The sequence below is a fragment of the Coregonus lavaretus genome (genome assembly GCF_964263955.1).
Source record: "Coregonus lavaretus genome assembly, chromosome: 14".
In the NCBI taxonomy this organism is placed as follows: domain Eukaryota; kingdom Metazoa; phylum Chordata; class Actinopteri; order Salmoniformes; family Salmonidae; genus Coregonus; species Coregonus lavaretus.
The window spans coordinates 32,632,206-32,659,533 of NC_140001.1; the positions used below are offsets into that span (position 1 = coordinate 32,632,206).

General features: G+C 43.1%; 1 protein-coding gene across 1 annotated transcript; it reads right to left on the bottom strand.

The window, feature by feature from the left end:
- Positions 1–1,458: 1,458 nt before the first annotated feature.
- Positions 1,459–27,328, bottom strand: LOC311141415 (poly [ADP-ribose] polymerase tankyrase-1-like). The gene is made up of 28 exons (XM_084176738.1): positions 26,855–27,328; positions 25,699–25,923; positions 25,105–25,200; positions 24,890–24,926; positions 24,724–24,799; positions 20,311–20,331; positions 17,700–17,794; positions 17,357–17,423; positions 17,062–17,248; positions 16,717–16,838; positions 16,288–16,379; positions 16,002–16,080; positions 15,601–15,772; positions 15,266–15,345; positions 14,966–15,111; positions 14,399–14,564; positions 12,847–13,066; positions 12,366–12,475; positions 11,776–11,964; positions 9,955–10,195; positions 9,710–9,792; positions 9,431–9,551; positions 9,084–9,181; positions 6,616–6,690; positions 6,134–6,239; positions 5,762–5,948; positions 5,368–5,524; positions 1,459–3,583 (listed from the first exon to the last, which is right to left on the bottom strand). The coding sequence occupies exons 1-28, from the start codon at positions 27,306–27,308 to the stop codon at positions 3,497–3,499; spliced, it is 3,789 nt and encodes a 1,262-aa protein (XP_084032864.1). The 5' UTR covers positions 27,309–27,328; the 3' UTR covers positions 1,459–3,496.

A 27,328-nucleotide genomic window follows, 5' to 3' on the forward strand; every position in this document is an offset into this window, starting at 1 on the left:
AGATGTAGTTGATATGTAAGTGGTATTTTGATTGGCTGAAAGGCCATGAAAAAAGATTGAAAAGGGGTAAAGTGTATTGGCATATCAGAAATTGAACTCAACAGGAGTCTGCGAGAGAAGACCCAAAAACCTTTTCAAAGGTAAAGCTGTGGTGATGAGGCCTTCTCTCATCAGTTTTTTACTTAAGATTTTATTACAGGATTTATGTTTATGCTTGAATTTGCTTTGAAATTGGAAATGCACTGAAATGCACAAGCTAAGTTAGCAAAACTAGTCATATCTGCCAATAAACAATCATTTTCTCACAGGTCCAATATGAAGACCTTAATTTTGCTGCTTGGTTCTTTATATCTTTGTCTGGCAGCTCCAGTAAGTGAAAATACACATAACCCTTTGAATGTTTTTATCATATTCATCTGTATTAAAGTCTCCTTTAAAACGTATTTTGTTATTTAGGTGGATCAAGTGCATGTCAGGAAGGCCAGAGGTTTGAGCTATGAGGTAAGCTGTGTGTTATTGCACTAGCCATACCATATAGTGGTTGTTTGAAAGATATTCATTTAAGAGTGGTATTAGAAAAATATTGCTTTTCATGGCATTATATTATTTTACATTCTCATCACTGACCCCATCCCCTTACTGTTAATGTTCCAGGATCTATGTGATCTAAGTACCATACTGACACAGATAGGTCAGCAGAGAGGAAACACCGGAACCAACCCTGGACTCCCCGTGCTACAGAATACTCTTCCCCAGGTCACCTATAGATTGTCCCCTTCGTACCCCACATACCCTAACCCTGTGTACCCCATGTATAACCCCTATAACCAGTTTCCAAATAGCTTGAATCCCTATTCCACAAATTCCTTTGCCATGAATCCATACTATGCAAACAGGTTCCCTTTATCTCCAACTATTGGAGTACAGCCTCCTATCATAATCCTAGAGAGACCAGCCAGTACTCTGACCATAGTCCGTACTCCAGTGCCAGAGACTCAAGAAGACGTTATGCCTTCACCAGCCACAGTGACGAGGACCCTCGACTCGACTGAGAGCCAGAATTCATTGCAGAAAACTCAAGTCTTGTAGCTGCTGTTTAGTAATGGTTCTAGTTTTAAAACATTCTGACATGCTTCTTATTAAATATGACTTTTGTATTATCTATGGCGCTGTAATAACTAATAATCAGGGTGTTGAACTGATCAAGCTGTTGGGATTAGTTTATTAATACATGCCTCATGTATCTTTAAACTTTTGTGCTTTTAAGAGTCATTATCAGCTCTGTGTAATTACTTTTCTCTACTACTAAAACATGTATAACTTCTACCTACATCATTAGAGAAGATTGTTAGATATCTTGAGTTTTGTAACAGTAACAGATGTTTGACTATAGTAACTGAATACTATTTTACTAACTAAAGAATAATCAGAGACAACATGTAATTAAAAAGACCAACCTGCACTTATGTGGACGACGTTTATTCAAAAAGTAGATTGAATCAAGACCAGAAAGGAATTTAGACTTCATTTACAATAAAACTCAAATTACATTGTTAAACATCAAGTTATACACATCCATTTACACAACCTGTACATAAACATTTTTTTACCATAACATTTGCAATTAATTTCAAATAACTTAAATCGTTTCTTTAAAAGTGCAAATCCTTACACAAGGATTTGAATAAGTCCATGAATCCGGGTACTGGAGTTCACATCTTTTCTTGCGCAACGAATAATAATAATAATAATAATAATAATAATGTGTGAGTAGATGATTGTTCTCTTCCCATTCCCGTGTGTCCTTGTAGAATTAGAATTCCTCATTCTAATTCTATGGTTCTCCTGATGTCCTGATCTATGCCTTTCAGGCAAATAGTAGGGTTATTCAAGACGAGTCCATGAAAAGCAATCCTATTTATAATGTTGAGTAATTCATGTGGTACTAGTGTTATCTGTATCATTATAAATCACACATTTCATAAGACATTCTATGGCTGTACAGTACGTACGCTATATATACACACAAAAGTATGTGGACACCCCTTCAAATGCCTCAACAATGGCTCAGCCGCAAAGTGGTAGGCCACACGAGCTCACAGAACGGGACCACCGAATGCTGAAGCACGTAAAAATAGTCTGTCCTCGGTTGCAACACTCCCTACCAAGTTCCAAAAAGCCTCTGGAAGCAACGTCAGCACAAGAACTGTTCGTAGGAAGTGTCATGAAATGGGTTTTCATGGCCGAGCAGCCGCATGCAAACCTAAGATCACCATGCGCAATGCCAAGCGTCGGCTGGAGTGGTGTAAAGCTCGCCGCCATTGGACTCTGGAGCAGTGGAAATGCGTTCTCTGGATTGATTAATCAGGCTTCACCATCTGGCAGTCCAATGGACGAATCTGGGTTTGGCGGATGCCAGGAGAATACTACCTTCCCAAATGCATAGTGCCAACTGTAAAGTTTGGTGGAGGAGGAATAATGGTCTGGGGCTGTCTTTCATGGTTCAGGCTAGGCCCCTTAGTTCCAGTGAAGGGAAATCTTAACGCTACAGCATACAATTACATTCTAGACGATTCTGTGCTTCCAACTTTGTGGCAACAGCTTGAGGAAGGCCCTTTCCTGTTTCAGCATGACAATGCCCCCGTGCACAAAGCCAGGTCCATACAGAAATGTTTTGTCGAGATTGGTGTGGAAGAACTTGACTGGCCTGCACAGAGCCCTGACCTCAACCCCATCGAACACCTTTAGGAGGAATTGGAACGCCGACTGTGAGCCAGACCAAATCGCCCAACATCAGTGCCCGACCTCACTAATGCTCTCATGGCTGAATGGAAGCAAGTCCCTGCAGCAATGTTCCAACATCTAGCGGAAAGCCTTCCCAGAAGAGTGGTGGCTGTTATAGCAGCATAGAGGGGGACCAACTCCATATTAATGCCCATGATTTTGGAATGAGATGTTCGACGAGCAGGTGTCCACATACTTTTGGTCATGTAGTGTTTGTATGTATGGTTGGATGTATGTATGGATGGCTGGCTGGGGGGGAGGCGCAGTATTACAGGGGTTACAGACAACAGGGCTGAAGAGAGGTGATTCTCCAAGTCACAAGGCGAGAATGGTAGCGAATTGTTAATATTCTGACACTGCAGGGCAGACGAGAGGGTGAATCTCTACAACCCGCTCCAGGGGTAGCTAGTGGGGAACCCACACACGCAATAGGGCCATACATGCGTCTGTCTATGCAACTATCACCACAATCAGGAGATAATATATTACAGTATACTTCATATGTTGTCTGAGCAGTCTACTGTTAACTCTACTGGACAAGAAGAATTGAACTGGAACTCAATCTGGGGTGAAAATAAAAAGGTTTAGGCATTACAATAAAACAAAAAAGCAGAGACAAAACACCAAAAAGCCTCAGTCCTGTGTTGTGGGTCAGGAGGACTGTGTTCAGTAACTGTGTGTGTGTGTGTGTGATTGATATGGTGGTGCAGGACTAGGACTTCTGCTCCGCTCCTGCAGCAGACGCGGCTGTGCTCTCCGGCTTAAGGATCTGATAGGTGATGAGATACTCTGGGTAGGCCTGCAAAACACACATGGGATAGAAGTCAATGAGAAGATCAAATACACTGAAACTAATATTAAACACAACAATTAAAGATTTTACTGAGTTACAGTTCATATAAGGAAATCAGTCAATTTAAATAAATAAATTAGGCCCTAATCTATGGATTTCACAACTGGGAATACAGATATGCCTCTGTTGGTCACAGATGCGTGGATCAGAAAACCAGTCAGTATCAGATGTGACCACCATTTGCCTCCTGCAGCGCGACACATTTCCTTCACATAGAGTTGATCAGGCTGTTGATTGTGGTCTGTGGAACGTTGACCCACTCTTCAATGGCTGTGCAAAGTTCCTGGATATTGGCTGGAACATGTCGTCTTACATGCTGTTGTACACGTCAATCCAAAGTATCCGAAACATGCTCAATGGGTGACATGTCTGGTGAGTATGCAGGTCATGGAAGAACTGGGATATTTTCAGCTTCCAGGAATTGTGTACACATGGGGCTGTGCATTATCATGCTGAAAGATGAGGTGATGGCGGTGGCTGAATGGCACGACAACAGGTCTCAGGATCTCGTCACGGTATCTCTGTGCATTCAAATTGCCATCAATAAAATGCAATTGTGTTCGTTGTCCGTAGCTTATGCCTGCACATACCATAACCCCACCGCCACCATGGGGCACTCTGTTCACAACATTGACATCAGCAAACCGCTTAACAACACAACGCCACACACGCCGTCTGCCATCTGCCCGGTACAGTTGAAACCGGGATTCATCCGAAGAGCACACTTCTCTAGGGTGCCAGTGAGCATTCAAGGTAAGCATTTGCCCACCGAAGTCGGTTACAACGCCGAACTGCAGTCAGGTCAAGACTCTGGTGAGGACGACACGCACGCAGATGAGCCTCTCTGAGACGGTTTCTGACAGTTTGTGAAGAAATTCTTCAGTTGGGCAAACCCATAGTTTCATCAGCTGTCCGGGTGGCTGGTCTCAGACGATCCCGCAGGTGAAGAAGCCGGATGTGGAGGTCCTGAGCTGGCGTGGTTACACGTGGTCTGCGGTTGTGAGGCCGGTTGGACATACTGCCAAATTCTTTAAAACAACTTTGGAGGCGGCTTATGGTAGAGAAACGAACATTCAATTCTCTGGCAACAACTCTGGTGGACATTACTTCAGTAAGCATGCCAATTGCACGCTCCCTCAACTTGAGACATCTGTGGTATTGTGTTGTGTGACAACTGAACATTGTAGTGACCTTTTATACATTTTAGTCATTTAGCAGACGCTCTTATCCAGAGCGACTTAAAGTTAGTGCGTGCATACATTTTTCATACTGGCCCCCCGTGGGAATCGAACCCACAACCCTGGCGTTGCAAGCGCCATGCTCTACCAACTGAGCTACAGGAGGCCTTATAGTCCCCAGCACAAGATGCACCTGTGCATTGATCATGCCGTTTAATCAGCTCCTTGATATGCCACACCTGTCAAGTGGATGGATTATCTAGGCAAAGGAGAAATGCTCACTAACAGGGATGTAAACGCATTTGTGCACAATTTGAGTAATACCTTTTTGTGTATATGGAACATTTCTGGGATCTTTTATTTCAGCTCATGAAACATGGGTCCAACACTTTACATGTTGTGTTTATATTTGTGTTCAGTGTAATAAGTACTGGAGTACAAATTATTTTCCATTGTGTATGCTTTTTAGTCCAGGTCTAGGCTTAATCTGTGTCCCTAATGTCTGGACTTGCCTTTGGGGATAAATAAAGTTGAATGGAGTTAAGGTCTCACCTGCTCTCCTCTGTAGATTACGTATTCTGCGTAGGCCAGGCCGTTGACGCTGGGCCGGCCAATCACAGAGTGGTGTCCAGGGGGGGCGTGGGCCATCTTCATGGCACTGAACTGGAGGAAGGACTTCCCCAGGGTTACACGGCAGAATAACATCTGCCTGGAGGTCATAGATAACAGGGAGAAGAGGCGTCAAATGATGTTTCACTAATGATGTTTCACAATTATCAAAGCTCTGATGAAGGCTGTAATTGATTGATTAATTGATTGAAGGGCACTAGTTTGGCAACAGTGGTATGGAATGCTCACGAGTCATCAAGTGCTCTCTTTTCATGAGTTTGAGTAGTAAAGCCTTAATGCACCTAAATATTTGTTATTTCTATAGATCATGTCTCACCTGTGGCACAGGTAACAGGAGCGGTCTTTGTGAGTGGGGCATCCGGTGCCGCCCCCAATGCCATAAACATACTGGTTACTCTTAGAGGAGTTCTCAGCAAAGTAGATCCCTGCTCCAAACATTCCTCCGATGTACGCATGCCGCTCGTCAAAGCCTTTGTGGATGATGGCATTTATGAACGGAGAACCTGGAGAACCAAAAGACATGAAACAAGAACAACGTCAAATACGATTAAAAACAATAAATAATAATTAACAGGGTTAACATTTATCCAGTGATGATCAGTTAAGACATCATTGCCATTCAGAAATAACAAGAAGCGTGGTAAAAAACACACAGGTTGTAATATGAATACGGAATATGTCTTGTTACCATGGAAGAGCATGCGCTCATTGTGGTGGTTGTGGTTCTCGTCCGAGATCTCCTTCTGGCGGTGTGTGTATCGCTCCCGCAGCTTCTTGTTGACCACCTTCTGAATCTGCATGGACACACAGACAGGAATCAACTAGAGCAGCAATACTGATCAAATGTATTTCTAAAGCCCTTTTTACATCAGCAGATGTCACAAAGTGCTATACAGAAACCCAGCCTAAAACCCCAAACAGCAAGCAATGCAGAAGCACGATGGCTAGGAAAAACTGATGACTTCTAATCTTTCTTCCTTCCTTTTCAGAAGATGGGATTGCTAACCTGAGTTCCTGAAACCATAGTGCATTCTTACCAACCAATAACTGTGATCGAGGGTAGTCCTAAAGTAAAGATTGTGTGTAAAGTGTGTATTTCTAGCTCAATGAGCTCCATCATATGAGCAAATGTAGATAGTATAGTGTGTAGTAATGTCATGTAAAGCTGACCTTGATGATATTGTATCTGCTGAACACCCCTCCTGCGTTACCTCCATCTCTGTGTTCTCTGATGGTACTTTGCATCTGGAGCAGAGAGAAGAAAAATACATGTCTAAAAATCACAGGATTTCATTACATTTCTCCAAACATGGCATTCTTTCACCCTTGAGTAGGGTTGCAAAGGGAGGGTATATTACTAGAAACTATCAGAATTTTGGTAACTATCAAGGAATATAAAAAAAGATGACGTCTAGTGGCGTTTCTGGGTACTTCAGATTGTCAGAGGAGTCTTATCTCTGGCCCCCTATATAAAATATATTTAAAAAACACCTTCGATAATAATAATAATAATAATAATAATAATGACAAAGCTGTAAAACATCCTAAATATAAACCATCCAACTTAATGAATACCATTGTTTTTTAATATGAGGGTTTCAGCATGAAATAGTAAAATAAATAAAACATTTTATAAAAATATGTCAATATGTCCTTGCTGTAAATGTTTTGGGGCAAAACTGTGAAGGAAAAGCAGCCAACAAGTGCTCAGCATATGTGGGAACTCCATCAAGACTGTTGGAAAAGCATTCCTCATGAAGCTGGTTGAGAGAATGCCAAGCGTGTGCAAAACTGCCATCAATGCAAAGGGTGGCTATTTGAAGAATCTCAAATGTAAAATATATGTTGATTTGTTTAACACTTTTTTGGTTCCTACATGACTCAATGTGTTATTTCAAAGTTTTGAGGTCTTCATTATTATTATACAATGTAGAAAATAGTAAAGAAAACCCCTTGAATGAGTAGGTGTGTCCAAACTTTTGACTGGTCCTGTATGTATGTATGTATGTATGTATGTACGTACGTATGTACACTACCGTTCAAATGTTTGGGGTCACTTAGAAATGTCCTTGTTTTCCATGAAAACATACATGAAATGAGTTTGAATAGGAAATATCGCAAAATGAATAGGAAATGTAGTCATTGACAACGTTAGAAATAATGATTAATTGAAATAATAATTGTGTCCTTCAAACTTTGCTTTCGTCAAAGAATCCTCCATTTGCAGCAATTATAGCCTTGCAGACCTTTGGCATTCTAGTTGTCAATTTGTTGAGGTAATCTGAAGAGATTTCACCCCATGCTTCCTGAAGCACCTCCCACAAGTTGGATTGGCTTGATGGGCACTTCTTACGTACCATACGGTCAAGCTGCTCCCACAACAGCACAATAGGGTTGAGATCCAGTGACTGTGCTGGCCACTCCATTATAGACAGAATACCAGCTGACTGCTTCTTCCCTAAATAGTTATTGCATAGTTTGGAGCTGTGCTTTGGGTCATTGTCCTGTTGTAGGAGGAAATTGGCTCCAATCAAGCACCGTCCACAGGGTATGGCATGGCGTTGCAAAATGGAGTGAAAGCCTTCCTTCTTCAAGATCCCTTTCACCCTGTACAAATCTCCCACTTTACCACCACCAAAGCACCCCCAGACCATCACATTGCCTCCACCATGCTTGACAGATGGCATCAAGCACTCCTCCAGCATCTTTTCATTTGGTCTGCGTCTCACAAATGTTCTTCTTTGTGATCCGAACACCTCAAACTTCAATTTGTCTGTCCATAACACTTTTTTCCAATCTTCCTATGTCTAGTGTCTGTGTTCTTTTGCCCATCTTAATCTTTTATTTTTATTGGCCAGTCTGATACGGCTTTTTCTTTGCAACTCTGCCTAGAAGGTCAGCATCCCGGAGTCGCCTCTTCACTGTTGACGTTGAGACTGGTGTTTTGCGGGTACTATTTAATGAAGCTGCCAGTTAAGGACCTGTGAGGCGCCTGTTTCTCAGACTAGACACTCTAATGTATTTGTCCTCTTGCTCAGTTTTGCACCGGGGCCTCCCACTCCTCTTTCTATTCTGGTTAGAGCCAGTTTGCGCTGTTCTGTGAAGGGAGTAGTACACAGCGTTGTACGAGATCTTCAGTTTCTTGGCAATTTCTCGCATGGAATAGCCTTCATTTCTCAGAACAAGAATAGACTGACGAGTTTCAGAAGAAAGTTCTTTGTTTCTGGACATTTTGAGCCTGTAATCGAACCCACAATTGCTGATGCTCCAGATACTCAACTAGTCTCAAGAAGGCCAATTTTATTGCTTCTTTAAATCAGCACAACAGTTTTCAGCTGTGCTAACATAATTGCAAAAGGGTTTTCTAATGATCAATTAGCCTTTTAAAATGATAAACTTGGATTAGCAAACACAACGTGCCATTGGAACACAGGACTGATGGTTGCTGATAATGGGCCTCTGTACGCCTATGTAAATTTCCCGCTACAATAGCCATTTACAACATTAACAATGTCTACACTGTATTTCTGATCAATTTGATGTTATTTTAATGGACAACAAAATTGCTTTTCTTTCGAAAACAAGGACATTTCTAAGTGACCCCAAACTTTTGAACGGTAGTATATATCTGTACCCACCTCCTCCTCCACTGATTGGCCCTCCTTGTCGTCAGGGGCTAGGTCGATGAGGACCGTGCCCTGGTTGGCACAGTGGAATGTCAGATACGGGTTGGCACCTGGAGAACAGACAAAGCACTCATACGTGGTTTCATATTGGGGTGGTTTCCCACCTATACTTTAAGGGCAAGTATACTGGACACATTTGGCCTAATCTTGAACTAAAAACTACTTTCAATAGAGAATCTTCATTCCAGGAATAGGAGGAATAGTCTGGGAAGTATTTGACGCAGCAATAAATGGGAACCACCACATCAGCTCCACCGAGATTTCTAGCTCCTCAGAGATTTCTCTGGGAATGTCCTGACCTTGTTGTCCCCCCAACAGCCTCTCCACTCCCTTGATGAGTTTGTGTCGGTGGCCGTAAGCGTTGATCCCAATCTCCTTCAGTTCCTCGTGACCCATGTCAGCCAGCACATCCAGAGAGATCTGGGAGAAAACAGGACATTTGGTACAGAGCAGGGATCCTGAACTGTGACATGAGAACAGTTACTCCAAGAGGGGCAAAGACAGATAAAATGTCAGACTAATTAGATGCCCTATTAAATTACAAATAATAACATGAAACCCAATCAATGAACACTCACCTGTTCTCTCTCAAAGATTTCCCTTAGATGCTCCAGACCCAAGCTCTTCAGGAACTGACCGATGTTCATGTCCAATATCGCCACTGGAATACAAACACCACACGAGCAAATTCAGCATGAGAGTAAAATTATTGACTCATCTATATTGACTAAGACTTCAACCATATTCTACCAAAACTAGTAGAATATCAGCTGCTTGCTAAAACCCAGCTCAGTTTTGATCCAGGCTCTTTATCTCTACTCACATTCCCCCTCCTTCCTGTCGATTCCCGTGGCCCCGTCGGCCACCCCGGAGGTCCCTGCGGCCCCCAGCTCGTTGAGGGGCCCGGCCAGGTTGTCGATGCTGCTGGCTGCAGACAGGCAGGAGGGCGTGGAGGCTGGGGAGATGACTGAGCCGGCACTGACCACCGTGGCCTGGGGCTTGAAGCAGCTGGGCAGGGCATCTGGGGGCATGGCATCCATCAGCAGGGCACGGATGTCATCAGCCTAAGAGAGGAGGAGGAAGACATAATTTAGAGGGAGAAGTCATGGGTGAGAAGGGGCTCGACTGGTTGGTCTAAATGTTAGAATTTCAGGCTGTTTCAGTAATGGCCAAATCCCTAATTTCAAAGTGTGTCAAAATATATACAGGGCATTCAGAAAGAATTCAGACCCCTTGACTTTTTCCACATTGTTACGTTACAGCCATATTCTAAAACTGATTAAATTGTTGTTGTTTTTCCCACAATCTACACACAATTCCACATAATGACGAAGCAAAAACAGGTTTGCAGATGTTTTTGCAAATTTATTAAAAATAAAAAACTGAAATATGACATTTACATAAGTATTCAGACCCTTTCCTCAGTACTTTGTTGAAGCACCTTTGGCAGCGATTACAGACTTGAGTCTTCTTGGATATGACGCTACAAGCTTTGCACAACTGTATTTGTGGAGTTTCTCCCATTCTTCTCTGCAGATCCTCTCAAGCTCTGTCAGGTTGGATGGGGAGCGTCGCTGCACAGCTATTTTCAGGTCTCTCCAGAGATCAGGTTCAAGTCTGGGCTCTGGCTGTGCCACACTAAAGAACATTCAGAGACTTGTCCCGAAGCCACTCCTGCGTTGTCTTGGCTGTGTGCTTAGGGTAGTTGTCCTGTTGGAAGGTGAACCTTCGCCCCAGTCTGAGGTCCTGAGCAGGTTTTCATCAAGGATCTCTCTGTACTTTGCTCCGTTCATCTTTCCCTCGATCCTGACTAGTCTCCCAGTCCCTGCCGCTGAAAAACATCCCCCACAGCATGATGCTGCCACCACCATGCTTCACCGTAGGGATGGTGCCAGGTTTCCTTCAGACATGATGCTTGGCATTCAAGCCAAAGAGTTCAATCTTGGTTTAATCAGACCAGAGAATCTTGTTTCTCATGGTCTGAGAGTCTTTAGGTGCCTTTTGGCAAACTCCAAGCGGGCTGTGATGTGCCTTTTACTGAGGAGTGGCTTTCGTCTGGCCACTCTACCATAAAGGCCTGACGGGTGGAGTGCTGCAGAGATGGTTGTACTTCTGGAAGGTTCTCCCATCTCCACAGAGGAACTCTGTCAGAGTGACCATCAGGTTCTTGGTCACCTCCCTAACCAAGGCCCTTCTCCCCTGATTGCTCAGTTAGGCCGGGCGGCCAGCTCTAGGAAGAGTCTTGGTCGTTCCAAACTTCTTCCATTTAAGAATGATGGAGGCCACTGTTCTTGGGGTCCTTCAATGCACAGACATTTTTTGGTACCCTTCCCCAGATCTGTGCCTCGACACAATCCAAATGTATTTCTAATACATTTGCACACATTTCTAAAAACCTGTTTTCGCTTTCTCATTATGGGGTATTGTGTATAGATTGTTGAAGATTTGTATTTATTTAATCCATTTTAGAATAAGGCTCTAACGTGAAAAAGTCAAGAGGTCTGAATACTTTCCGAATGCACTGTAGATGGGAAACATTTTAAGCACTCATAATTCAAGCAAATGCCAGCCATTTACAGCAAAAAAAAACATCATTTGGTGGCATTGCTAACTGCTCTAACAGTAGGAGAGCAAGAAGTGTTACCGTAGCCAGGTCCAGCGCAGTCTGTCCCTCCTGGTTCTTCATGGTGGGGTCCGCTCCGTGGGCCAGCAGCAGAGCACACAGCTGGGTACGGCCCTTCTGAGCTGCTTCGTGGAGGGGGGTGAAGGCCCACTTATCTGTAGCGTTCACACATGTACTGAACTTTATCAGGAGGGCAGCAATGTCCACATGCTGTAGGAGAGAAAGAGGAAAGACAGGAGAGGAGCAGAGGAGAGGATAGAAGTAGCAGATGAGGAGAGACACGAGAGGAGAGATCAGCAACACAATATAAATCATGACATGCCCCAAAACTGATGACATCCAAGCTGTTACATATCTAAGCTTTCCACAAGGTCACTTTCATCACAGTGTGGGTGTTTTGTCCTGTATTGTATTGTTTTCCATTAAGTTTTGTAACCTAAACAATGCATACAATAGCTTCTAAGAAATCCTCCAAGCTGTTACATATTTTAGGCCAAAAGGTCAAAGGGTAGGTGTTTTATATGCATTGTCTATGCTATAAAACCTTATGTCAAACCGTACAGCATGTACAATGGTTTCCAAGGCCTGACATAGTCTTGGTGCGGACTCACCCCATAGGAGGCAGCGTTGTGCAGGGGGATGAGGCCTCCTTTGTCCTGTGCATTGACGTCAGCCCCGTGCTCCAGGAGATACTCCGCCACCTCCAGGTTGTTGTAGCCAGCTACAGAGGCGGGAAACATGACAGATGACAACATGAAACAACATGACAGTCTACCTTACAAAAAACATTAATGAAAGATGTGTGTAATGTGTGTCAAATAAATAATACAGCTCCAAATGATCTAAATTCCCAGGGTTTGATGATCTGCCTGTCATCATTTTATGTAAGGGGATAAACTTCTGTTTGGGAGTGGTAAAGGTCTGTGTATAGGTTCCACATTTGCTATTAAATGAATTGATTCAACTGCTTTGCTTGCTATTAGGGGTTTAGGCTGGGTAACTGTAAAGCACTTTGTGACAATTGCTAATGTAAAAAGTGCTTTGATTTGATTGATTCCATGAATTGATTTTGAAGGCCGGTATGTCCAGTACCTGCGAGGTGCAGGGGGGTGGAGTTACGTCCCTGTGTGTCTCTACAGTTGATGTTCTCTGGGCTGCAGAGTTTCTGGACTCGGGCCAGACAGCCCTTCTTAGCAGCGTCCAGCAGGGCAGCGTCTCCTCTCAGCAGGTCCTGGATGTCCGTGTCTCCATCCTTCACCATGTCCAGAGGCATGTTACCATCACGGTTCTTCTTGGTGGGGTCCGCTCCATGCTGGAGAAACATAATCATCATCATAAATATACACTGAACAAAAATATAAATGCAACATGCAACAATATCAAAGATTTTACTGAGTTACAGTTCATATAAGGAAATCAGTCAACTGAAATAAATTAATTAGGCCCTAACCTATGGATTTCACATGACTGGGAATACAGATATGCATCTGTTGGTCACAGATACCTTAAAAAAGGTAGGGGCGTGGATGAGAAAACCAGTCAGTATTTGGTGTGACCACCATTTGCCTCATGCAGCGCGACACATCTCCTTTGCATACAGTTGATCAGGCAGTTGATAGTGGCCTGTGGAATGTTGTCCCACTCCTCTTCAATGACTGTGTGAAGAGGTCTGGAACTGGAACACGCTGTCATACGTCGATCCAGAGCATCCCAAACATGCTCAATGGGTGACATGTCTGGTGAGTATGCAGGCCATGGAAGAACTGGGATATTTTCAGCTTCCAGGAATTGTGTACAGATCCTTGCAACATGGTGCATTGTCATCATGAAACATGAGGTGATGGCAGCGGATGAATGGCACGACAATGGGCCTCTGGACCTTGTCACGGGATCTCTGTGCATTCAAATTGCCAATCGATAAAATGCAATTATTTGTTGTCAGTAGCTTATGCCTGCCCATACCATAACCCCACCATGGTGCACATTGTTCACAACAATCAGCAAACCGCTCGCCCACACGATGCCATACATGCTGTCTGTCATCTGCCTGGTACAGTTGAAACTGGGATTAATTCGTGAAGAGCACATTTCTCCAGCATGCCAGTGGCCATCGAAGGTGAGCATTTGCCCACTGAAGTCAGTTACGACGCCGAACTGCAGTCAAAAAACTTGAGACATCTGTGGCATTGTGTTGTGTGACAAAACTGCACATTTCAGAGTGGCCCTTTATTGTCCCCAGCACAAGGTACACCTGTGTAATGATCATGCTTTTTAATCAGCTTCTTGATATGCTACACCTGTCAGCTGGATGGATTATCTTGGCAAAGGAGAAATCATCACTAACAGTGATGTAATCAAATTTGTACAAAACATTTTAGCGAAAAAAACTTTTTGTGCACATGGAACATTTCTGGGATCTTTTATTTCAGCTCATGAAACATGGGACCAACACTTGTTGTGTTAATATTTTTGTTCAGTATACATACAAAAATCTCTTAGTTAAATAGTTTGTTCTGTCGTTGAAAATCTCTTATTGCTATACATTCTTCCCTGTTTTGACTATACAAATGCCTCCTTGTAGCCTCATGCCATTTAGACCTGATCATTTCAGAAGAGTTGATACGAAAGGCACAGGAAGACTAACCTTGAGCAGCAGTTTGCAGATCTCGTATTTGCCCTTGGCGGCAGCCTCGTGGAGAGGGGTGAACTTCCAGAGGTCAGCTACGTTCACCGATGCCCCGTGTCTCACCAGCAGCTCAGCCACCTCATAGTGACCGTAGGAGCAGGCATTGTGGAGGGGCACCAGACCACTGCAGGACAGACATAAGACGACTAATTACACCACTGAAGGAAGATATCCTACAAATTATGTATTTCTATCACTGAAGGTTTCAAGTACTGTGTGTATTTAATGCAAAATAAAATCCAATGATAAAGTTTTATTCAATACAGAATTAAAGCCTTTTTACTGACTATCTGATGCAAAAGCAGCAGTCTCGTCAAAAACAGTAGGGACAGACCGAGGTAGTAGATTAAAATTTTAGTCATTTAGCAGACGCTCTTATCCAGAGTGACTTACAGGAGCAATTTTATTAAAAAATTGTATTGCCGGCTCGGGGTTCCGAACCAGCAATCTTTCAGTTACTCTCCCAACGCTTTACCCCCTAGGCTACCTTGTCCTCCTAGAGTGTCATAGGAGGACGACACGTACCCTTTGTCTTTAGCATGTACGTCAGCTCCATGATGTAGCAGGTACTCCACCACGGCCACACGGTTGTAGCCTGCAGCAAAGTGCAGAGGGGTAGAGTGACGACCCTCCAGGTCCCGACAGTTCACGTTCTGAGGAGTGCAGAGTTGCTACAACACACAGACAAGACAACATAGACAGAAGATCAGGAGTGAGAGAGGGCTGAGGGAGACATTTTGGATTCATGGTGGTATGTAGAGCATCGTTGACGCATATAACGTGATTGAATTCATGAACCTGAGACGATGTAGCTGATCAGCTTACCTGCACAGTGTCCAAATCTCCAGCCTTAGCGGCTTCCAGAAACCGGTAGTCCACATCAGAGTTACGAGTTGGAATATTTTCTGTAGGAAAGGGACCAACAACATTGTTAAATAACACATACCGAGACATTAAAAAACACTGTGTAAGACGTATGGGCAACATAATCGATAGTTTCTCTGTTATACATCCTGCTAACTTTCCAACATTGATGAGCATAGCCTAGATTTTAAGGCCATGCATCTTACATCCACACAAGCAACATTGTCAATCACAATGTAGATAGAAGAATATAAAAGAGAATCTTTGTATTTAACCAAGACGCTCTACTACTGTACCATTGAGGATCTGCTGCACGGCCTCGTTGCCCATCTGTGCCGCAGTGAAGCCCTGCAGGGAGACGATGGCCGGGTCGGCCCCGTAGCTCAGCAGCAGCCTGCACGTCTGGATGTGGCCCGCCAGGGCTGCCCTGTGGAGGGCAGTTTGCCCCAGGGTGTCCACCGCATTTACCTGGAGGGAGGGAGGGAGACGGAGAAGGGAGGGAGAAGGACAGAGGGAAGAGTCAGTCACGCAAACAGCAACATACTCACAGCTCAATGTGATACATTTATTTCATGAAATATTTTGAGTTACATTATCAAATAGAGGCTGAGAGCAAGTGAGAGAGAAAGGAGAGAAAAGAGATAGATGAAAAAGTACATTAAATGATATGGTATTAGTGAGACCCTGTAGTGTGTACCTTGGCTCCATGTTTCTGCAGCACCTCCAGGATGTCGTTGTGTGCTCTCTCAGCCGCTACATGTAGGGTCGTCATGAAGCTACAGACAGGACGAGAGAGAGAGACAAAGACAACCATTAGTGCCTCACTCAGGGGCTATATGAATGCATATGACAGTGTTTCCAGACTGCATGCAAAGGTCCCAAAAACCCCAACATTCTCAATTGAAACCAATAGGTACCAAACTATTCTTATACAGTGGTAGGGGAAACACTGATACATGGTCTCAGAGTTTTAATGGTCTTACTCTTTGTTCTTCTCGTTGACGTTGGCACCTTTACGCAGCAGCAGTTCGGTCACCTGCTTCCGTTTGGGGTGAGGGGAAGCAACGGCACAGTGCTGAAACAGAGGGACAACACCTTCCATTAATCACTGTCCATCACATGCTTTATGTAAAATTCGTTTCAGGTTTTGTACTCGTTTTATAGTGGTCAACCTAGGTTATGCATGTCACACAAACGCGTTCTGATAGACATAATATTATGGCACCCGTGTTCTCTATATAGTGCACTACTTTTGACCACGGCCCATTTATAGCGCACCACTTTTCAAAAGTAGTCCACTATATAGGGAATAGTTTGCCATTTGTGACACATTCATAGCTGTATATTATGAGATAATGTTAGGTGTCAGCACTGTGACATTGAGCATTAGCCAGAAGGAGAAGGGATCTCACCAGGGCTGTCTCATTGGTCTGTGGGTGTTTGAAGCTGATGATCTCCAGAGCCAGGGTCTTCTTCACCTTGGCCATGTCTGCCTCCCGAGCTGCCTGGAGCAGCGAATGACCTTTAAACTCATCTGGATGGCAGAAAGAGGATATTGACAACATCAATCTGAGAAGATCTGAGTGCTCAGGCAGGCATTCCCTTCAGTTTAGAAGGCAGCGCGTGTGAGAGTGTGTTGTGTCCTGTCTGTAGTCTTTGTGAATAGGGAGTGATGCATGTGTGTATATAAGTATGCTTTCTTTCTTTGTTATCATGTATAAGGGGTGTGTGTATGCATGTCTACCAACAGAACTCACAGGTGAGCCGCTCTTTAAGTTCGGGGGTGGGGGCCATGTCCACGGCGCTCTTGCTGTGGCAGTTGAGCAGGTTGGGGTCGGCACCGTGGCTCAGCAACAGAGAACACACCTCCACACGGTTCTTAGATGCAGCCTCGTGGAGAGGGGTGAACTGCCACAGGTCCATGGCATTTACACATGCTCCATGCTGTAAACACACAGACGAGTTAATCAGTTATTCTATCAATAAAAGCATTCAACATTCTAAAAGTCAAATTAAAGTGGGGCATCAATGACAGGTATATAGAACCCTTACCTTGAGAAGAAGCTCTGTGACCTCAAAGTGTCCATAGGAGCAGGCATTGTGAAGAGGGACCAGGCCACTGTATGACAAAAATATACCGCCATTTAATTGAATAATCATTCATTTCAAGTACTACAATGAACATATTATATCACTCTATGACTGTGGTTGACTTTCTCAGCTGTGAAAATGTCTGAGAATGGTCTTAGACGAGGAAACAGCGGGGTGCTTCCGCTGTATAAATACAACAAAGGTTTTTGCCTGCTTCCCAAATGGCTCCTTATTTCCAATATAGTGCACTACTTTTAACCAGTAAGGTCTTTTTGGGATGCAGTCTATTTCAGAGTGGTCTTACCCTTTGTCCTTGGCATGGACGTCTGCACCGTGCTGCAGCAGTAGCTGGACGATGCGTACGCGGTTGTAGCCAGCCGCCAGGTGCAGTGGGGTGGACTGGAAAAGAGGACATGTTATTAGACACACAGAGCCCAGAGTCAATGCACCTCAGAACACACTGCCTTTAGGGAGCCAGAGTGAGTGAATGACTGATTATGCTTGGAAGCAAACTGTATACACCAGGTGGTCTGTGAGTTTTCATTGCAGTCAAGTTAAATGGTGGAAGGATGCAAGCTCAGAAAGGTTGTAGTCTACCCCCAAAACAACAACTAGTGCTTTTTGAAGTCGGTTCGGGTTTATAAAAATAAAACGTTTTTCGATTTTAGTTTAGATTATAATTTTTTACATTAAATGAATTATGAAATAATGCCATTAAAATGATTTTTAGAGCTTTTTAATGGAAATAGGGAACATTCAACTGCCAAAACATTGAAAATATTCCATTGTTGCTCTCAGGTTCACTATGGGTATACATCAATAGGACATTACTATGAAATAATAAAATATTTCAGTTGAGTTTGTTACTTAGTTTTTATTTGATTACTTTATTTTTAATTCCTTACAAAGTCATAATCTCTGCTCAGGCAGTAGCAGCCAGACAACGTTATCACAGTGTTCTCCATACCGTACTGTCTTTAGTCATCCTATTTAGCTAGGCTAGCCTGCCTAAGTATGCTGCAGAGCTGTCTGACGAAATTGTTTTATTAGTTCTAGATAAGGCATACTTTCATGAACTGTTTCTATCCCTCTATCGTTGTGTTCTTTCCTCCCTCATGCGGTCTGTGTGTATCTAACCTAACGTAGCAGGCATAGAAGTGTATCCATCTCTGTCCAAACTGGAAAGAACAGGCGCAATGGGTTATGGTTCCTGAGCTGAACTAGGTTGAATATTTGCTTAATGAAAACTACAACTCCCTTCAGCCCAGCGTCCCACAGTTCTTGACTTGATTTATTTATTTTGTAAATTATTGATTTCTCTAGAGAAATGGCGCGTTGGGCTCACAGAAAAAACGTAACTAAATGGAATTCAAGGAATTTAACAGATGGTCAATTAGTTGTTTAATACCCACCACCCCCCAAAAAAAAAGTATATGTGGTTAATCGCTTAGCACTAACAACTGCCCTATCTATGCAAGTCTGACAGAACTCTCAGATCATGCATCTTAAAAATATACTTCTTGGGTCACACACTGACGCTAGCTCACCTCTGAAAATGAAGGACAAAAGGGAAATCTGACTTCCAACATACATCAAATGAATGTGAAATTTAAACAGTGAGCTAGTCAAAACTGAGTTTGTCCCTCAACTACACCACTTCCAAAACATAATATACAGGTTTCTAAAAGGCTGGCTAAAGAAGGCTTGAATCTACTGGTTTTTCATTTAAAAAATGTTTTGTATGCCTGTATGGCCATTCCAAATCACATGATGCCTATGTGAGCCAAGCATTACAATGTTGGTGTACGCAAAGCTGTGTAATAGATAATGGTTATCCACCCATGAGTCTACCAACAGTTTACCTCACAGACAGAGAGGAAGAAACAGTAGCATTCATGCACTGGTATTAAGACAAAATCTGACCACTGCACAACTCAGACAATGTGAGGATGATCACTGAATCACTAGAACACGACAGATTAACCAAATCAATCAGGGCCCGGTTTCCCAAAAGCAATGACAGGTCTTAAGTTATTTTGGGAAACTGGGCCCTGGCTAATAATAGGATCATTCAGTGTTTGATGAAGGCAATCACAAGGAAAGAAATCCATTAATACAAAAAGCATGAGCAGCGATGACAGCACTTGTTTTGTTTTTAACTAAGGAATATGACCCATTCAAGACTAGAAGAAGTGAGAAGTGGACAGTGACCAAATCACAAACACGTACAGTACAAGAACCGATTGACATAATGCAGGTGCAGGCTTCCAGACATGCGCATATGATTATCAAAAAAGAAAAGTCACAGGACTACAACAAATATAATGATTGAAGAGCAAGATTGAAACTTGGCAGAGGTGAAAGGGTGTAAAGCAGTTGGATAGAGGGGTGCAGAAAGGGGACGGGAGCACTATGGAAAAGCAGGCAATGTGGAATTTTTTTGCTCCTTTCCAAATCCAACGAGCAGAGCGGGCCGTGGCCTTAGAACCACCAACCGACCGCCACCACACGCACTAACACACACACACCACACCTGGGTTCAAATAGTAGCACCATCTGATTTCTTTCAAATACTTTCAAAATGTGATTTGAGCCTGCCTGGCGTGTCAGATGGGCGTAGTTTACACCTTAGGGACTAGTCCTATTCCATCATTTCTATTGCACCAGACAAGCTCAATCACGCACAGCTAAAGTATTTGAAAGACAACAAATCGTATTTAAACCCAGGTCTGGCACACACACATCCACACACAGGTGCATTGGGGTGGGAAATATGAAAGTGACCAGTAGACCCAGGTCCATGATGTGCAATTACGAGTGAGAGCCAGTGTATTGGTCAAATAAAACATGGATTAAAGAAAAAATTAAATCACAACAGTGCAACAATCAGGTGGTTGTTATCGAGATAAACTTACCAGCATTTTTTGGGATGTTGACTGATCGACAATGTTGCCAGAGTCACACAAAAAACAAAACAAAAAAGTACAACATTTTAGCATTTTTCTTTCACAGTAAGAGAAGATACTTCTAGCCTATTACCCTTTTAAAGTAAATGAGAAACACACCAGAATTATCACTTTATATAAATTCAAAGTAACACCAGGTACAATGAGTACAGAGCTTTAGGGAAATGTGACTTCCCTCACGGTTGCTCTGTAGTATTCTTAATAAGGTAGGCAGGCTCCCTGGTTATCCCCTAAGGAAAAGCCCCAGTGTTTATCCTACACCCACAAGTCCTCAGACTGGCAGAGGCACACACTGAGGTGCAGGGAGTGAGTGCTTTGCTGTCACCACAGTGTGCCCAAGAGTCTGGACAAACGGCCCAGTCATATAAATCCAAATATGTTCCACCAACAAATCAGATATGGAGGAAAAGCTGTTATGATTAGAAGAAATGTATGAGGATTTCCTAAATGTCAGTTGAGAACAAGGTAGTGTAATTGGAAAACCTATATCAAAGAATATTGATTAGGATTTTTATTTATCCACTTTAGGGACCTGGTTAGCCAGAGTGAATTATGATGGCAGAAAAATACTGCTCATCCTAGCCAATAGTCTCTAGAGTACGCATTATTCATAATTAAGAAAAGGAGACCAAGATATGGTTTCTTGCCAACTAGGAGATGGATGCTAGCTTTTTGGCGAGGACTTCCCTATTCATGAGAATGCACTGGGGGTGAAAAACTGAATAATTAAACTGGTGCCAAACAAGAAAAGGGGTAAACAAAAATCATCAAAAACAACCCAGTCCTACTCCACAAATACCAATGCAAAGTAGAGCCTTCTGACTTTTCAAATAGACACTTTCCTCAGACTGAAGTTAATTGTCTAGTCATGATGCCATGAGTAGACAGAGAGGAGTGATCTGGGGAAGCACAATGCTCTTTGATCCAAACACTCACGCATCAACAGCTAAAAACAACAACGCAAAGATTTTAAAAATCCTAAACAACCACCCCATCTACAGTATCGCAACAAAGCCCTCATGAGTCATGACAGCAAGTCAATGACAGTGACACAGTGTGCTAAAGGAGGCACAATGCATTAATCTAAAATGAAATGTCCATAACATATACACTACATGATAGAATATGAATGGACGTGGTTAAACATTACCTAATATTAAACATATTATTAGGCCTACAGTGAGGGAAAAAAGTATTTGATCCCCTGCTGATTTTGTACGTTTGCCCACTGACAAAGACATGATCAGTCTATAATTTTAATGGTAGGGTTATTTGAACTGTGAGAGACAGAATAACAGCAAAAAAATCCAGAAAAACGCATGTCAAAAATGTTATAAATTGATTTGCATTTTAATGAGGGAAATAAGTATTTGACCCCCTCTCAATCAGAAAGATTTCTGGCTCCCAGGTGTCTTTTATATAGGTAACGAGCTGAGATTAGGAGCACACTCTTAAAGGGAGTGCTCCTAATCTCAGTTTGTTACCTGTATAAAAGACACCTGTCCACAGAAGCAATCAATCAATCAGATTCCAAACTCTCCACCATGGCCAAGACCAAAGAGCTATCCAAGGATGTCAGGGACAAGATTGTAGACCTACACAAGGCTGGAATGGGCTACAAGACCATCGCCAAGCAGCTTGGTGAGAACGTGACAACAGTTGGTGCGATTATTCGCAAATGGAAGAAACACAAAAGAACTGTCAATCTCCCTCGGCCTGGGGCTCCATGCAAGATCTCACCTCGAGGAGTTGCAATGATCATGAGAACGGTGAGGAATCAGCCCAGAACTACACGGGTGGATCTTGTCAATGATCTCAAGGCAGCTGGGACCATAGTCACCAAGAAAACAATTGGTAACACACTACGCAGTGAAGGACTGAAATCCTGCAGCGCCCGCAAGGTCCCCCTGCTCAAGAAAGCACATATACAGGGCCGTCTGAAGTTTGCCAATGAACATCTGAATGATTCAGAGAACTGAGTGAAAGTGTTCTGGTCAGATGAGACCAAAATCGAGCTCTTTGGCATCAACTCAACTCGCCGTGTTTGGAGGAGGAGGAATGCTGCCTATGACCCCAAGAACACCATCCCCACCGTCAAACATGGAGCTGGAAACATTATGCTTTGGGGGGTTTTTTTCTGCTAAGGGGACAGGACAACTTCACCGCATCAAAGGGACGATGGACGGGGCCATGTACCGTCAAATCTTGGGTGAGAACCTCCTTCCCTCAGCCAGGGCATTGAAAATGGGTCGTGGATGGGTATTCCAGCATGACAATGACCCAAAACACACGGCCAAGGGAACAAAGGAGTGGCTCAAGAAGAAGCACATTAAGGTCCTGGAGTGGCCTAGCCAGTCTCCAGACCTTAATCCCATAGAAAATCTGTGGAGGGAGCTGAAGGTTCGAGTTGCCAAACGTCGGCCTCGAAACCTTAATGACTTGGAGAAGATCTGCAAAGAGGAGTGGGACAAAATCCCTCCTGAGATGTGTGCAAACCTGGTGGCCAACTACAAAAAAACGTCTGACCTCTGTGATTGCCAACAAGGGTTTTGCCACCAAGTACTAAGTCATGTTTTGCAGAGGGGTCAAATACTTATTTCCCTCATTAAAATGCAAATAAATTAATAACATTTTTGACATGCGTTTTTCTGGATTTTGTTGTTGTTATTCTGTCTCTCACTGTTCAAACAAGCATACCATTAAAATTATAGACTGATCATGTCTTTGTCAGTGGGCAAACGTACAAAATCAGCAGGGGATCAAATACGTTTTTCCCCTCACTGTACATAAAAGAGCTGAAAGCTTAGAGTTATTATATTCAAATAGCGCTCAAGATAACATATCGTTTTCTTAGGAATTAGGACAATTCTATGGATATAGGGACAACTTGGTTATAGCTAATATTGGCTGTGTTTCTAGGGTTAGGGGTAACTGAGGGACCAAAATAAAATATTTCCTACCAAAATCCCTCCCCGCCAAAAATATTTGAAGGTGTAGAAACAAAAGATAAGAGCCGTACGTAGTCTTAACCACTGCAAAAAATGTTTTACTTATCATTTCTACACACAGGGGATGGTTGAACAGGGTAACATATGTTTATATACTATGAAACGGATGACATTTCGACTCCAATCACAGGAGCTAAAAATATTTAGAAAGATGGTCAAAGATCAGAGAAATTAATGTTGATAGATAACCATTAAAGGGATGCTTCAGCCATTTATCTTCTCATCCAGAGTCAGATGAACACGTGGATACCATTTTTATGTCTCTGTGTGCAGTTTGAAGGAAGTTGCTAACTAGCGTTAGCGCAATTGGTAACTAGTGTTTTTTTGGTCTACGGTAACTGCTAGCATGCTACTAGATACCATAGACACAGATAGAACAATGAGACAGATATTTCACCAGTTGTATAAATATGAAGCATCCGCTTGGCGTTTCCACTCACTACCAAATATGGTAGTGAGAGGAAGCCCAGTGGTCAGCAGTGGAAGATGGAGTTTGGCCGACATTTAGCAAATTGTCTCATTGATGAAACATTTGATCTCAATAGAGTTTTCTGTTCCCAAAACTAGAATCTGTTATGAACAGAGTGGACTAAGTTTTGTAGACTTTACCCTTTACCAAAGTATTTGTTTTTTATTGCGTTGTTTATAAGGAATGCAAAGGTGAATTGAGTTATTGCATAAGTGCACTTCACTGAGTAGGCGTTCCCTAACGGAAATATGCAGATGTTTGCTAGAACGGGCCAGTAGGATCTCGCTAGCTCTTGCTTGGCTCTGACCACCTCCTTGCTTGTTCTGCCCACTATGACTAATTTGTTCCCATTGGAAACGACAGGCTGTGGTCTATCTTGGTTTAGTTATACAAATCTTTACCATAGACTTCCAGTCATAGCGCTAACGTTAGTTAGCATTTGCTCGCAAAACTACATCTAACTTCCTTCATACTGGATGCAGAGACATACATTTTTCTATCCATGAGTTCATATGACTCTGGGGAAATAGATAAATAGCTTCATTGCCAAAATCCCAAAGTATCCCTTTAAGTCAGTACAGAATATAGGATATGGCTCAGGCACATAAATTGAGTCAAGTTAAAGCCTCCCCTGCTTAAATCCAATCCAATGACAAATCCTTTTCATATTGTGCTCCTTAAAATAATCAGACTAGGATGAGATGGTGTTTTTAATCCCCACACAACAGTGACTTTTGTTTTGGTAAGTCGGCTGACAGAGTTTCTCTCCATACTTTTGTTGCTGTTGGTCACGCAAATCTTATGAACAAATCAAGCATCTTCTACAATATTATACAACATTAATATAAAGTGTGGGGATGTAAGGTTGAGATGGTGATATTTTACCTTGCGGCCATCACTGGCATGGCAGTTGACATTTAATGGGGTCAGTAGTGCCATCAGTTTCTCCTCGTTGCCACTCCTGTAGCACACAGATAACAGAGGAGAGACATTACATATGTTGTATTATAAAATGTGTAAAGATGTGGTAGGTAACAAAGATAAAACTGACCTTGCTGCTTCCAGGAGTTCATCCTTCTTGTACTCACCTGAATACAAAATATCAGGTTAGAACAGCACAAAGTCAAGACAAGCCATGAATCAGATAAAGGTTACAGTCCAGGTCATTAAAGTTGCAGTCATGTTAAAACACAAAGACTACCTGGAACCTACCCAATATAATGGGGGAGAGAACTGGCTGAAAGGGGATAGTTGTATGAAACTCACCGGTGAGCACAGCCTTGGCCGAGGGGTCTGCCAGATCCAGGGCAGACTTGCCGTCCGTATTACGGATGTTGGGATCAGCGCCATGCTGGAGGAGCACTTTGTGAAGGAAACAGGAAACAGTTTCAATATTTTAATTAAATAATAATAATAAATAATAATAATAAGCCATTTAGCAGACGCTTTTATCCAAAGCGACTTACAATCATGTGTGCATACATTTTTACGTATGGGTGGTCCGAACCCACTACCCTTAATTAAATTATAGTCTTATACCTTTCAGAGTTTACAGTACTGTTACTGAACTATAGTCATGCACCTAAGTACCCTTGTAGATTACTTACATTCAATATAGTCAACATAACTTTTCCAAAATTACCAGGGTTTAACAGCATTGAAAGACACAAAATAGTATATTTGGGTGCAGGAATAAAGCACCGGGAGCAGCAATATTCCATGTGTGGACCTCTCATTCATTTATCCCAGTATAATTGTTTTGCACAGCACAGGTATTCTCAAGTTTAGGATGTGCATGTCACCCTCTTTATATTCAAAGACAAAACAGAACAGAACATCATCATGGTAACCCATCCTTACCGATGCACACATCAATCTTGCCCTTGATGGCTGCCTCATGCAAAGGTGTGTAGTTCCAGTTGTCCCGTGCGTTGGGGTCTGCACCTTGGCACAGGAGCAGACTGACCACCTCGGCGTGGCCAAAGGAGCAGGCGTTGTGCAGGGGGATGAGACCACCGTCGTCTCTGGCGTGCACATTAGCTCCAGTCTGTAAGAGGTGCTCAACCACATCCTTTCGTCCAAAACCTGACAAGGCAACAGATAAAACATGGTCAGTGCATACAAGTTTCAAGTTTCATTAGTCGTATGTAAAGGATACACATGGTATACACATCCAACTAAATGCTTACTTGCAGGTTCCTTCACGAAAATCACAACAATAAGAAATTGCTGTTTAGAATCCCCGAGCTGACTAGGTGAAAAATCTGTAGATGTGCCCTTCAGCAAGGCACTTAACCCTAATTGCTCCTGTAAGTTGCTCTGGATAAGAGCGTCTGCTAAATGACTAACATTTAAAATGTATAGGACGGGGTGACCTTTTGCCTAAATGGTAATGTAATGTCTCTTCTAAGAAATAAAAATATCACCCAGAAAACAGACCACAATATCAAAAACAAACTACTTTCTTTGCAGGTCCTCTAGAATGTCAAAACAGGGTGTGCACATATTTTTTTCCAGCCCTGCACTAACAGACCGGATTCCACAAATCAGCTGGTAACCAACCATTGCTTTGCTGAACAGGGGTGTGTTAGTGCTGGGTTGGAACAAAACAAGTTAAAACACTGGGGGTCGCCAAGGAATAAATGTACTAACACCCTTAAAACAACACATCTGTGCATTTTTGTTTACACTTAGTAAGTAGTTAGCAACTACGAGGGATGAGTTCGATTTGAGGCCTTCTGTCCCCATCAGTCTGACTGCCAAACTGTTTTTAGCATTATAGCTAGCTAGCCGTTTTCGATGGGCCTTGGTCTTGGCAAACTAGCAAGCTAGTTAACGTTAGCGAATAAAAATATGAACATGCATAGATAGCTAATAACTAACTAACGTTAGCCATTCCCGTCGTGACAGCCACAGTATTGTGGTCTTTTAACACGCACAAGGAGATGTGCGAAAACACCTCTACGATCCAGCTCGAGCTGACAACAAAAACAAAGCTTGCTATCACTTAGCTAACCTGCAGCGAAATGCAGAGGGGTAGATTTTCGCCCGGCCATGTCCTTCGCATTCACATTCACCGAGTCTACAAGTCTCTTCACACGGGATACATCTCCATTCCGACAGGCCTCAAATAGATCCCTGAAAGCTCCACCGATCCCGCTACTGCCGTCGCCGGGGCTCGTGCCTCCTGAACCGGGGCTCGAGACACTACTACTCTCCCCGCCGGAGGTTGTTGTGGTCGGGCTTGTGCTGCTCCCACTGCTGAGGGCTGGTGCTGGAAGATCCGGGGAGGCCGAAGGATTCTCCATGCCTGCGCTGCATCCACGCTCACCATCCGGAGGCACTACCGTCGCTGTCACAAGATCAATCGGCAGAGAGCCCGGAGAACTTACCGAAAGATAACTGTTTCGTGGCGGAGATTGCAGGTTGCCCTGCTGTTGTTGCTGCGATGAGCGACGAGACACCGCCATTTTCGCAGCAGCTCATTGGC